The sequence below is a fragment of the Lepidochelys olivacea genome (assembly GCF_965140295.1).
Source record: "Lepidochelys olivacea isolate rLepOli2 genome assembly, chromosome: 10".
In the NCBI taxonomy this organism is placed as follows: domain Eukaryota; kingdom Metazoa; phylum Chordata; order Testudines; family Cheloniidae; genus Lepidochelys; species Lepidochelys olivacea.
In genome coordinates this window covers 64832088-64845120 of record NC_140420.1, presented here as the reverse complement: position 1 = coordinate 64845120, position 13033 = coordinate 64832088, and the positions used below count along the sequence as shown (strand labels likewise).

Genomic DNA, 13033 nt, shown 5'->3' with positions numbered 1-13033 from the left:
AGAACTTCTGTAAATAAGTTTTAGAGCCCAAAGGGAGTTTTGGATTTTTTTTATTTGACTAAATGAAGAAATTGATCCTCTCTCATTGTTTTGTGTCTTCCTCAGTACAGTCACTGGCTAAAACTTGCCACCACAGACCTTTACAGGATTGTTCCCAATGATCCCAAGTTCATATAAAATTGACAATACAGCAAATGCTAAGTACATTACTAGACAGACTGCTCCCAGTTTCTTATCTAACTTCCAGCCATTCAGGTGAACTGCCAGAAAAATAAAAATAATGGAACAAATAAGAGAAATAGCTGTGTAAGTCAAACCACTGCTATTCACTTCCACGGGTGCTGATGTATCTATGAAGGCAGTTTTTATAAACCAAGGTACTCCCAAACACAGCATATCGAATACATTAGATCCTACAATGTTAGACATAGCCATATCTCCTTTCCCTGCAAAACAAAAAACACCAAGTGTCCATTCATTTTTATTGTACTGTAGAAAGAATTTTCTAAGCATCTCCCTAAACTATGAGCACCTACATTGAGATCACTTGATAAAGTAAACTATATACTACGGGCCTAAAATCAATCCTGTTGGAACACAATTAAACTTGCAGTTTTATAGCAATCATAATTCTTGTCCAACAGCAATCAAACTTTTCCAAACCCTTTCCTTCCCCCCCTCCCTTTTAAATTTTGGAAGGCTAAGCTACAATTGACTTTAAGTGAACTTCAGTATTTAATACTAATGAATTTTGTTTTAGGCAAACAGTAGCAGCTTTATGATTTGCTCTGACCCTTTCAGATATAGTGTGTGTGTGTGTGTGTGTTGAGACCTCTCTGCCCTAGCTCCGAAAACAAGTTCTTAATTGAGTGAGCATGAATGCTGAAATTCTTACCTTTCCTAGCCACCAGTACACTTGCAACTGTGTCTGGTATGCTTGTCCCTGCTGCTAGTAATGTAAGACCCATTACTGTTTCTGGAATTGCCAGCGTATCACCTGTAGTGAATAAACAAGGATACTGAGTAACAACACGTTTCGTAGCTGAAGTCTGGCCTGAGGAATCTGCTATGGATCTGTGCTTACCAGAGAAAGAAAGGATTGGTATTTGTATGCTAATTCCAAAAGGAATCTGTGGGAGCCAGTAATAATTCAGGATAGCTTAACTTTATTTACTGAAATCTTACACTGACTTTTTTCTTAACTAGTCAGTGGTTATTTACTAATGGAACAAGCACCTATCAGTAACATGATGTGGAATTTGTTTTCAGCTTTGAAAATAAATATGCCCACTCAGCTAGAGGTAGAAGGCTATTACTGACTTCCTGCAGATACAGTACAAGTTTGAGGTTTGACCATTGACACTTTTTGAACTGCTGAAAATAGACTAATCCCTTGTGTTCTTTTGGCATTTTATCACATGAGTTCTGGAAGTCACATGAAGCAGTAACCTCTTTAATCATTCACTCTTGAAAAAAGCACATGAACTCCCTGGGGAGACATATGAAAAGACTTTAAATAATCCTTACTACTGTACTGTCCAAATTCATTGCTGTGAAACTTCACTTCAGTCAAAAAAATGTAACTTTCCAAGTCTTAGTAGTCATACTTAGCAAAATGCTAAGTAAAATATAATTGCAACACTTCTACTTATTTAGAAGCCTACGTTTCCCACCGGTAAATACTAGTTTTCTCACATTAACTTCAGTAGCAGTACACTATTTTCTTCCCTGCTAGCAGCCATTAATGCTTTGAAAATGGATTAACTTCTCTTCATCTTTGTGCTTCAGTTGCTTACCTAAAATTTAAAGCTAGAACTACTTAACTTGGATTTGAATTTATCTTTTGGGGCTAACCTTGAGCAGCCTTTAGTTTTGATTTTATCGTCAAGCAGGTGTTGTCTCCATTTGTTTCCCCTAAAGCAGTATTCATAAAACTTGGGGAGAAAGTTTGAAGGATTTGATCTCTGTTTAAACTTTTAACTTGTTTTTTAAAGGCTAATTTAATTCACTTTACTGAAAAGTGTATTGTCTACCTCTACATTTTTTTTGTAGTGGGCCTTTCATCCATAATAGTAAGGGTTTTGACAAACAGTAATAAGCAATTTTGTTAGAACAAATTATGCAGTGGATTGTCTGTAAATTTAGGTGTGCTGTAGTTGCATGCCAGATACCAGCTTAGGTCAGTTAGAGGCAAAACTTAATAGGGAATCTAAATCTGCTGCTTCTCTGTTAGAAGTGATTGAAAATTATTCTGATCTGGGATTTGTAATGATCCAAAGCCTCCTTCCCCAGATTAGGGGATTAGTGTAGGAAGAAAGTCATCTTGTAAACCAAGACTAAAAAGTAATGGGCGTGACAAGGGAGAGCTGAAGCATGAATCTCTTAGCCTATGGCACAAAGTGCTAGATTCTTGCCCTAAAAGGTAAGATTGGAACCTAAACGGAAGTAGGTCTGATCTCTTTCCTCACTACATAGTTTTATCAGCTTCTAGTTAAAGTGCAGTTTTAGCCTGTTAAGTGACAATGTAAAGATGGGACTAATACAGGGGTGGGCAAACTACTGTCCGGGGGGCCACATCCGGCCCTTCAGATGATTTAATCCGGCACTGGAGCTGGGACTTGCCCTGCTGCGCACATGCCATGGCTCCCGGAAACAGCAGCATTTCCCCTCCAACTCCTCAGTGTAGAGGCAGCCAGGGGGCTCCACATGCTGCCCCTGCCCCAAGCGCCACCCCCACAGCTCCTGTTGGCCAGGAACCACAGCTAATGGGAGCTGCAGGGGCATTACCTGCAGACGGGGCAGCGCGCAGAGCCTCCTGGCTGTACCTCCACGTAGGAGTCGGAGGAAGACATGCCGCTGCTTCCGGGAGCTGCTTGAGGTAAGCGCCGCCTGGAGCCTGCACCCCAACCTCCTGCCGTAGCCTTGATCCCCCTCCTGCCCTTTGAGCCCCTCAGTCCCAGCCCAGAGCAACCTCCTGCACCCCCAACCCCTCATCCTCAGTCCCAGCCCAGAGCCCTCACCCCCCCCCACACCCCCCCCCAACCACTCCCCCACCCTGAACTCCTCACTTCTGGCCCTACCCCAGAGCCCTCACCCTCTCCCGCACCCTAACCCCCAATTTTGTGAGCATTCATGGCCTGCCATACAATTTCCATACTCAGATGTGGCCCTCGGGCCAAAAAGTTTGCCCACCCCTGGACTAATACATACTAATAGGGAATGTGAACATAAGAATGGCCATACTGGGTCAGACCAAAGGTCCATCTTGCCCAGCATCCTGTCTTCCGACAGTGGCCAATGCCAGGTGCCCCCGAGGGAATGAACAGAACAGGTAATCAAGTGATTCAGCCCATTGCCCATTCTCAGCTTCTGGCAAACAGGCTAGGGATACCATCCCTGCCCATCATGGCTAATAGCCATTGATAGACCTATCCTCCATGAATTTATCAAATGTTTGTTTGTTTGTTTTTTTTGCTAGATTCTATTCTTTGTATGCACCAGAATTAAGTTCCAGTATGCTAAACCTGTACAAACCCTGTGAAGTCCAGGGGTAGGATAGGTATTAGTGCATTACCTTTTACAAAAACTGATTTATGAAAAGAAAAGAACCCAGGATGAATATGTAGGGCTATCTAAAGCTTTATCTTGTAGACAGAACAAACACAGTTTGAAGTCAGTGAGACACAGACCCCCCCCTTCCAATAGCACTTTTAATCACTTTTCAAAGTAGACCAACACTCCACCCTGTTTGAAACCTTGGCATATCCACTTTCACATTGTCATGGCTCTAACTAGCAGATCAGCAATAGCTCTCACCTGCAACATGGGAAAGATTGTCAAAGATTCGTAGCTCACTACAGTAAGTTACCGCTGTAGCTCACGAAAGCTCATGCTCAAATAAATTGGTTAGTCTCTAAGGTGCCACAAGTACTCCTTTTCTTTTTGCTTTTACCTAGTTATGAGTAGGATGTGTTTTATAAACAATGAGAGAATGTAGTAGGTGCTGAATTACCTCTATCAGTACACTAGACTTGACAGCTAGTTATTTACTTTTGGTTGTATCAAACTACACAAGCCTCTGTTGGCAGGATTGTTTTTCCTTAAGACATTCAATTAGACTGAATTCAAAACAAATTTAGTTGTGAATTAGTAGACTACATAGGCAGACTTAAAGGAGCTACAAAGGAGAAATGCAAGGGTTGTAACTTCCCCCTTCCCCTTTGCTTTTTGAGATGTAAAGCTTGAAAGGCTTGTCGGTTTTTGGTTTGTTCTTAAAATTTGAAATTTCATGTCTACCCTGAAAGCTATGACTAGAGAACTAGTCAAGTTATGCCATGTGACAGAAAGTTTGAGCAACTGAAAGGGGGAAAACAGTCTAGTCAGCATTCAGAAACATTTTTTTGCTTTTACACCTATTTACCTCTAATTGCTAAAACTCTGAGGAGACAGGATGACTTCATTAAATACTTCTGCCCCTTCACTTAAGATGTGAGTTCATGAGACTGACAGAGTACTCTAGTTTTCCCTAGTTTGCTAGACACACATGATTTTTAAAGGTTTAAATCACACACACACACACAATTCAAGCCTCCCCATCAAAGCAGCAAAAAAGGCAAACCTGAAACTTGTTAAAACCCTTTACTTGTTGCTAAAGGTACTAAAATCAATTCATTTCTTTAAATGACCATTATTGATCATAGCCTCCTAATTGATGCTTGCAAGGAAATGATATTTAAAGTTTAGTGATAACTGCTCTTGTATGGTTTCAGAATAGCAGCTGTGTTAGTCTGTATTCGCAAAAAGAAAAGGAGTACTTGTGGCACCTTAGACTAACAAATTTATTTGAGCATAAGCTTTCGTGAGCTATAGCTCACTTCATTGTATGAGAGGAACTGAACTTTTATCTCCAGTCTTGGCAGATAAATTTGGTAACTTTGATACCTGCTTTAAAATAATGCTATGCCTGTAATGCTGTTTATGATCTTAACGTTAGGTAGAACAAATCCATAATTTTCTGAACAATTTGAGCAATGAAGTTGTAAATATTTTTCTCAAATGCATTCATTGTTACATAGCCACATGAGTAGATGCCCATCACCTAGATTGGGAAGGCTGATGGTGCAGCCCAATGGTACAGCCAAGCTCAATTTCCAGAAAATATTCTTCTAGGGAAATATCAGACCAAGAAAGAAAGTTAACTATGAAAACGTCTCAATGCAGTCTTTAGGTAGTTCTGAACTAGTCCTTTTCAAAGCAATAACAGCTGATTTATCTTGTTAACCACTTTTTTTGGGCAGTAGGTGGGGGAGAAACTTGAGCTATGAACATGCAGTCTGAGGCTAAGCTTTTTCAGAAGAGTACAGAATTAAGATCTAACCCTCCCCAGTTGTGAAAAATCATTCATTCCTCAGTGATTGAGTCAGTTGACATGATATAGCAGCAAGTAAAGTACATACCAACTATTGTTACCATCCATACAAGGACATATGTAAATGCAGAAATCCACACAGCTGACATGAAAAATGTCACCATGAACCAGTTTTTCCAAAACTGTCTTCTGCAGTCTGGTGTGGTCAGATAGAGTAGTGTAATAATAGGAAGAGATAACACCCAAAGAATTCTTTTTAAATCTGCTTCAGGGATAGTGAAGACATTTGGAGGATCTGTTGGAGATTAAAAGGTAAACCATTTTAAACTATCTCTGTAATGAGGCTATGTTTGTGTATAATCTGATAACCTGACTTTACTTGTAAAAACGATGGGCAAAAGCATACAAAAATACAATCTCAAACAAGATTTCCCTTTCTTTCGTCACTAGGAAAAGTCACCTGAGTTATTCTGCTTACTTAAGTAACCTGAGCTTCTTTGTAATGGGTTTGTTTGGTGCTTTCTTACTGAGTAACTAGGTGCCTAAGTGAAGTTTTTCCATAGGTACCGGATTAGTCATATCAGGGCTGTCACTTTCTTAAATTCCTGCCTCAGAAGCGTTAATCAGATCCATACTATAGCACATCTTTTGGGGCTATAATTAACTGCCTGTTTCACGGAACACCAGTATCACGCAGTTAGTGCAAGTGGCAGTTATATCAAATGGAAGACCTATCAGCTGAGCTGTTGAGAAGTTTCAAATATGAACTTCAAAGAATCTCAAGGAAAGTTACTCTACCCATCAATCATAGTTCTTCTGCTGTGGCTCAAATGAATGACTGCTCTGGCATTCTTCCAGTGGATAACTTTATATAACCAGCTCTGTGTTTTGATTTTGCTAAAGGTCAGATTCCAAGAAGGAATAGTAGTGTATTACACTCAACTAGAGTTCTTTCATGGTCTAAACCATTTGAAATTAGTCTTACAATTTACTCAACCCCCACTCCCATAATTAGAAACACACGTAGACTGGTAGAGGCTGTATTAATACCTTCAGAAATTTCATCAAGCCCAAGTAAACTTATAGAAAGTTGTGAGTAGTCTGATTCGTCATGAAAAATTCCACTATCAGTTCTTGATTGTCGACAAATTAGTGGTTCACATTCTTCCTTCCAGCCAATTAATGGCTGCTGTTCAGTGTTTTCTTCCATAGCTTTTGCAAAACAAGTACAGCAGGGACTAAACTTCTTCATAATATATTGATTGATTTTAATATCAAAACACAGCACCAGAATATATAACCCATAAATCAGCAGCAGGGAAGCACCTTCATACCTAGAATAAAAATTGGATTTTACATAAAAATCCAACTCATTTTTATCTTCAGTTATTTTAAAAAGAAATTGATGTTTAAAAAAGCTGTTTTAGCTTAGTAATACTTAAGTGACTGCCCACTAAGGAGATAATTAATTGGCTTTGGCAGCAGAAGGAAAATAAGTGGAAACAATTAAACGTATTTCCCCAATGCAGATTATCAAAGATTTCTGGTTTACCAGGACACACGTTATGTATAGATACCATCTTGGAGACTGTTTCTCCTTATTTTACAGCTATTTGATTAACAGAAGACAGCCCCAGTCCCACAAACACTTATCTGCGACAGTATTCTGTAGTCTTATGGAACTACTCATGCGTAAACATTTGCAAGATTGAATCCTATTATGTTAATCAACAGAAGGCATGGTCTGAGCTCTGCTTAGAAGCCAGGAACTTCAAAGTTCTATTCCTGGGTTTAGCTAATTTGCTGAAGGCTACACAGAGGAACTTATTTGTAAAGAAGAGAAACTAATCCAAATCTCTTCTGGAACAAATGGGTGCAACTCCATTGACTTAAATAGAGTGTTGCCCCTTTATATTAGAACTGAACCCACAATTTGTAAACTCAGCTCACAAGGATGTTGAGGATTTTAATGGTCTTTGAAGATAAAAATGCCAAATGAGTGCAATGTATTTAATAATGAACATGGAATAATGACAGCTGGTAGGTGCTTCCATTACCCAGTTAAAGAAAAACCTAAAAATTCAGCTCTCATGCATATTGCAGGCTAATTTCTGTGGGAAAGAAGAAAAGTGGAGGCTGAATGGTTCGGGAAACTGGTAATTAAAGACTAAAGCCTCTCCTCATAGGTTCAAAGCCAATTAAGGTCAATATTGACTGAAAATAGTTACCATCTGATAGTTCAGCAGTTCATATGAGTTACTCAGTCCATTTGATAATGGACAACTATCTCAAGTCAGGTGCACAAAAGAGAGGTTAACAAAGGAATAGACTATGAAGACTAATGGTTGTGCAAGAGAGAGGACACCAGAACAGGTTTGAAGTTCAGTGCAAGGAAGCCTATGCTGGTTGAGATTTATAAGCAGGAACCCACAGAATGGTTAATGCAATAGCCTTCATGAACACTGAATTCAATATACAATTCTTAAAGCCAACAAGATATTCATATTTGTCAATGTACTATACAATGAACTTCAGATTGGGATACTTGAGGTTAATGCTTGATGAAAAAGTGACAAAATAAACTGATTTTTACACTCACTAATTTCCAGTCAACATGAATTTAACACAAATTGTGCACTTACCAGTAAATTCTGCTGTCAAATATCATTGCAAGGACTGCTGCGGCACTAATTGCATATGCCAAACAGTCTCTAAACAGTGGCCAACAAGACAGCCTCGAAACCTGCAGGACACAAATTACTTTTTCAAATCTGTTGTAGATCTTTCACCAGCTACTGTACATGCTGCCTTAACGTTTCTGTATTGATATGTGACTAACTTGGTTCTTAGGAAATGATTTAAATATAGTAACTCAAAAGTAATTTAAAAAAAATCTTTTTGGGGAGTTATCTGCTGATTGATTACATGCCGTTTTGCTACTGAGTAATAAATTGAACTATCATCATACTAAACTTGCTTTGACTTTTGTCAGTAAACCATAGGAAGTTACCATCATTTGGCTCTAAAGAGAGACAAATTATATCCGTGTTTTACGTACCACACTAGATGATAACCCACAAGCTGCACAGATACCGAGAAGGTTATAGATTGCAGATCCAAGGATGGTGCTAACTCCAATGTCTCCTTTTGTCACGAATACCCCTGTAAGCAAAACAGTGTTTAACATAGTTAATTTCCGCTTTTTAGTTTTTTTGGGCGGATGGGAGATTATATATTCAGAATTGTTAAACAATTATTCGTTTTACCTAGAAAAGCAGTGACCAATTCAGGAGCGGAGCTACCAGCTGCCATAAAAGTTGCTCCAGCAACATCCTGAGAGAGGTCAAGGGCTGAAGATGGAATAAAATACTTACTATTAAACAAAAGTTACACCTCTAATCTACACACACTACTTACAACTAATGTGTAAAAAGTAGCTCCTTATATTCTTCGCAGAAGAAAATTAATTTATTGGTTACAGAATAAGCTATAACACAGATGCTTGGAGACCTTTGTTTGAATGTCAGGAAGACAACTGTTCAAGAACTTCATTTATAAACTTTTCTAAAGACTGGTGCATAGGTTTTAAGTGTTGAAATAGTTTTTGCTCTAATATAAGTGCACAAGATTTATAAACGTGTAGGATTGGGACCTTTATTTGTGGGTGAAAAATGTAAAGTCAGATTTAAATCCAAGTTCATTGATGTTCTAGATGTTACTTGTTTGTATCTACTGTTGTGAGGAAAATACACTCCTCAAGTCAAGCATCAGCAACTCAGTGAAGCATAAAACTGACAATTAGTTCCTGCTTCACTTACTTGCTGAATCCATTTGTAAAATGGGTATAGTACTACTTGCTTCATGGATATATTGTGTAAGGCTTAAGCCACGTCTACACTAGTAAGTTTACAGCGGCACGGCTGTACCGCTGCAGCTGCGCTGCTGCAAGATCACTTGTGTAGCCATTCTATGCGAACGGCAGAGAGTTCTCCCATCCACATAATAAAACCACCTCCACACACAGTGGTAGCTATACCAGCAGGAGACGCTCTCCTGCCAACATAGTGGTGTGCACACTAGCACTTATGCGAGTGAAATGTATCTCCTCGGGGGTGTTATTTTTCACATCCCTGAATGACGTAAAAATTTTGCTGATATAAGTGGTAGTGTAGACATGGCCTTAGTTAAGCAGCTTAAGATTCCTTTAAGCATAACAAAACACAAAGTTACCAGCCCACTCAGGATTGGGCATTTTATGCAGCAATTGTCTCTTAATGAATGGGTTTTGGTTTTAATTGTATGGGGATGAAGGAAACTTTAGGGCTAAGTTTACCACTAGCTTTTATGGCAAAACTCCCATTGTTTCCACTAGCACATACATTTGGTAGAAGAGGTCACCACTGTTCTTAACATTGTGTCCTTATGCTCTTGGAAATTGTCAGGTTATTTATTAGGTAAATTATTTATGATTCTAACAAGTTAACACCTTTGTTCCCCCCACTGCTTAAACTGATTTTAAGTAAGATATTTCTAATGCACCCAGCATCTTACTATATAGGCACTTAGCTAGGAGATATCTACTGTAGATAGAGAGAAAGCAAATGTGTGTACCTGCCCTTCTGTCCTGCTGCATGTGGGATGATAGAGCCAGCAGGGAGTGTTGATCATCTAGCCTGAAACACCAGTCTTAGGACTTCCCTGAATTAATTCCTGCTTCAACTAGAGGAAACCTTTTAGAAAAAATCCAATCTAGATTTAAAAACTTCTAGTGATGGAGATTCCCCTACAGCTCTGGGTAAATTGTTCCAGTGGTTAATTACCTTATTACGATGTGCGCCTTTATTTAGAGTCTGAATTTGTCTAAGATACTGTTACACTTTGCTTGTTACATTGAAGAACACGGTATTACACATTTTTGTTCCCCATGTAGATACTTGGATTGTTAGCAAATCACCCTATAACCACCTATTTGATCAAACTAAATATATTGAATTTCTTGACTCTTTCACTATAAGGATAGGTTTCAGAGTAACAGCCGTGTTAGTCTGTATTCGCAAAAAGAAAAGGAGCACTTGTGGCACCTTAGAGACTAACCAATTTATTTGAGCATAAGCTTTTGTGAGCTACAGCTCACTTCATCGGATGCATACTGTGGAAACTGCCTTGTATGCATCCGATGAAGTGAGCTGTAGCTCACAGAAGCTTATGCTCAAATAAATTGGTTAGTCTCTAAGGTGCCACAAGTACTCCTTTTCTTTTCACTGTAAGGAATGTTTTCTAATCCTTTAATCATTCTGGGGCTGTTTTCTGAACACTCCAGTTTATCAACATGATCTATACAAGAGGAATCCTATTGGTACTAGTGTGTTTTGTTAGCTTTTCCCAGGACACTGGTTCCTGCAGAAAAGTTTATCTGCCTTAGTCTAGAACATCTGGTACTTTCATTTTTAAAATCACTTTAAAGTTAATCACTTTATTTAAAATATTTTCTTTTTGGTGTTAAGCCTGGATGTCAATATTACATCTCCTACACTCCTGTAGTTTAGCAGCCAGAAGCCCACTCTCCCTGTACATTGTTTCCCAACTAAGCTAAATATTGAACGTCGAACTTTCTGCCCTTATTTCTAAGTCGCATTCATGTTGTGAAACTCTGCCAAGAGAATAATCTTGCCAATAGTTGTTCAATTTTACAGAAATCATTACTAGGACTTAAAAAATAACTTACATTCACTAATGATCTCTAGAGAAGGAAGGAAGTAATCATCACACACAATGGATACAGCCATAAACATGTAAAGGATAATTATGAAATAGATAATGATCCCCCCATCTTCTCTCTCCTGTTGTGTAAAAAATGCCTCAGGAAATTCCGATGAGGAAGAGGGAATACATTGTGTTTTATTTTCTGAAAAGAGAATACAAAGGTCTTGTGCATATTATCAAACATAGTCGTCTCCCCCAGCTACAAAAGTTTTGAGGATGTCTTCAATGGAATTCTGGCTAGGTGGAACGTAGGAACTCATTTTAAATGATTTGTTCTTAATTTTTGGAATCCCCAGACAGAGAACTGTTGCGATACACATAATGGTATATATTGTCAATGTTTCACTCCTGCACACAACTCGGTGCAACCAGCACTGAGGAAAGCCAGCAACCCAAACTTGTTTCCAACCCTTTGTCTAATGAGCCTTTGACACACATCCCTTTCTAGAGCAACCAATGTTCAGGTATCCCGAGGTTTCCAGTACAACTCTGACGTCCAGATAAGACTCCAGAGAGGCAAAAAAACTGGGGTGGGTGCCATGTATTGCCCCGGAAGGTTTGCTTAAACTTAGACATTTTCCAACCACATACAGGTCAGGCTGGAGTTATTCCGGCAAAAGAAATAAACGGCTCCATTCCAACCGCGGGGGAGGAAAACAGCCAGCGAAGGAAAGGGAGAAAACTTAGGCCCCTACTGAAATAGTTGAACAAATTTGCCTTTCTTAGCAACTATAGTGTGACAAGAAAGACCCCAAGCTCTTTCCAACGCTTCCCCCCCGGGCACTGTGTGCATCGCCGATTGAGTAGCTGAAAAGCCCCCGTAAACCAAGCGGCCCATGCGAAGGCTAGTCCTGGGGCTACTGCGCTTTTCCCACCCAGCGCCCCTTTCCTGCGGAGCGGAGCCGCTCCCGAGGTGTGAACGCAGCCGGCTGACACTCCGCGCCCCCAGCCTACCTGTGTCCCCGCTGAGCCGCTGGGCGGCAGCGCCCCTGCGAGGCAGGTGAAAGGCGGCCAGAGCCCCCAGGAGCAGCAGGACGGAGGCTGCCCGGCCTCCTCTTGCCCGGTGCCTCCAGCCCTGGCCGCAGCCTCCCTTCATCGCGCCGGCCTCAGCCTCGCACTGAGCCGCCGGGGAGGCGCAGAGGGGATTAGGGGCCGGCGGGATCATGTGAGGGGGCGGGTTTGGCCGCTTCCCCTGGGCGCGCAGCGGCGCGGAGGCAGGGGGTGAGGCGCTCGCCTCCTGCTGCAGCTCCGGCCCGATGCCGCCCGACCCGGGCTCGCTCTCCCGGCTGCTGGCGCCCCGGACCTCAGGCTGCCTGTCCGGGGCCGAGCGGGAGGCGCACCACCCTGGGGTGCCGCTGAGTTTCGGGGCCTCGCTAGTCCCGCGGGGTGGCTGCTCCTCGCCCCACGGTTCGGCAAGGAGCCAGGACTCGGGCTGGAGTCCCCTTAGCTGCCAGCGGTAGATACAAGCCATAGCTAGGGCTCCCCTCCGCCCCCATCGCCAAGCTCCCCCCGCTTCTCCCAGGAATTGCCCCCACCGGCGCAGGGCCGAGCCCGCTCGTTGAAGGGCGCCAGGCACCAAGAGCCGCCCACAGGCAGCCCTGAAGTTCTGGGGGAGGCGCGGATCTCCCAACGGCTTCCGGGCCCCTGTGCTCAGGCAGGACCCAGGTACAAAGCTCTGTCCAGTTGCAGACTGGAGGCGTAAGCCGTTATTACCAACTGCCCTTCGTTTCTGCAACTGTGGAGAAAGCATGTGACATGTTGGCCACCACCAGTGTTGCGCTGGTGCAAGCTGCTGAGGCTGTGTAAATGTTGGGATGGGAAGGAGATTTAGTGTAAGCTGCTCTCATTCGAATATGACTCTCTTCCTTGCACAACTGCTACAGCCTCCGCTTAGTCCCGTTG

At 41.6% G+C, this 13033-nt stretch overlaps 1 protein-coding gene across 2 annotated transcripts; it reads right to left on the bottom strand.

Moving 5' to 3' along the window:
* Nucleotides 1-34: 34 nt before the first annotated feature.
* SLC24A5 (solute carrier family 24 member 5) lies at nucleotides 35-12695 on the bottom strand. Of its 2 annotated transcripts, none has more exons than XM_084642383.1 (9): nucleotides 12667-12695; nucleotides 11094-11273; nucleotides 8635-8718; nucleotides 8427-8530; nucleotides 8011-8111; nucleotides 6419-6702; nucleotides 5457-5663; nucleotides 896-997; nucleotides 35-446 (listed from the first exon to the last, which is right to left on the bottom strand). In XM_084642383.1, the coding sequence occupies exons 2-9, from the start codon at nucleotides 11158-11160 to the stop codon at nucleotides 118-120; spliced, it is 1278 nt and encodes a 425-aa protein (XP_084498509.1). In that variant the 5' UTR covers nucleotides 11161-11273; nucleotides 12667-12695; the 3' UTR covers nucleotides 35-117. The 2 variants fall into 2 exon arrangements, with proteins under 2 accessions (XP_084498509.1, XP_084498508.1); XM_084642382.1 differs by lacking the exon at nucleotides 12667-12695 and adding an exon at nucleotides 12086-12311.
* Nucleotides 12696-13033: the final 338 nt, after the last annotated feature.

Bases quoted from the DNA above. Each gene is read 5' to 3' on its own strand.
- SLC24A5 (XM_084642382.1), bottom strand. From the start codon at position 12,296: ATGATCCCGCCGGCCCCTAATCCCCTCTGCGCCTCCCCGGCGGCTCAG. The intron at 11,274-12,085 runs GTAGGCTGGGGG...TTCTCTTTTCAG, and splicing joins GCGGCTCAGCGGGGACACAG to AAAATAAAACACAATGTATT. The intron at 8,531-8,634 runs GTAAAACGAATA...TTTTGCTTACAG, and splicing joins ATTGGTCACTGCTTTTCTAG to GGGTATTCGTGACAAAAGGA.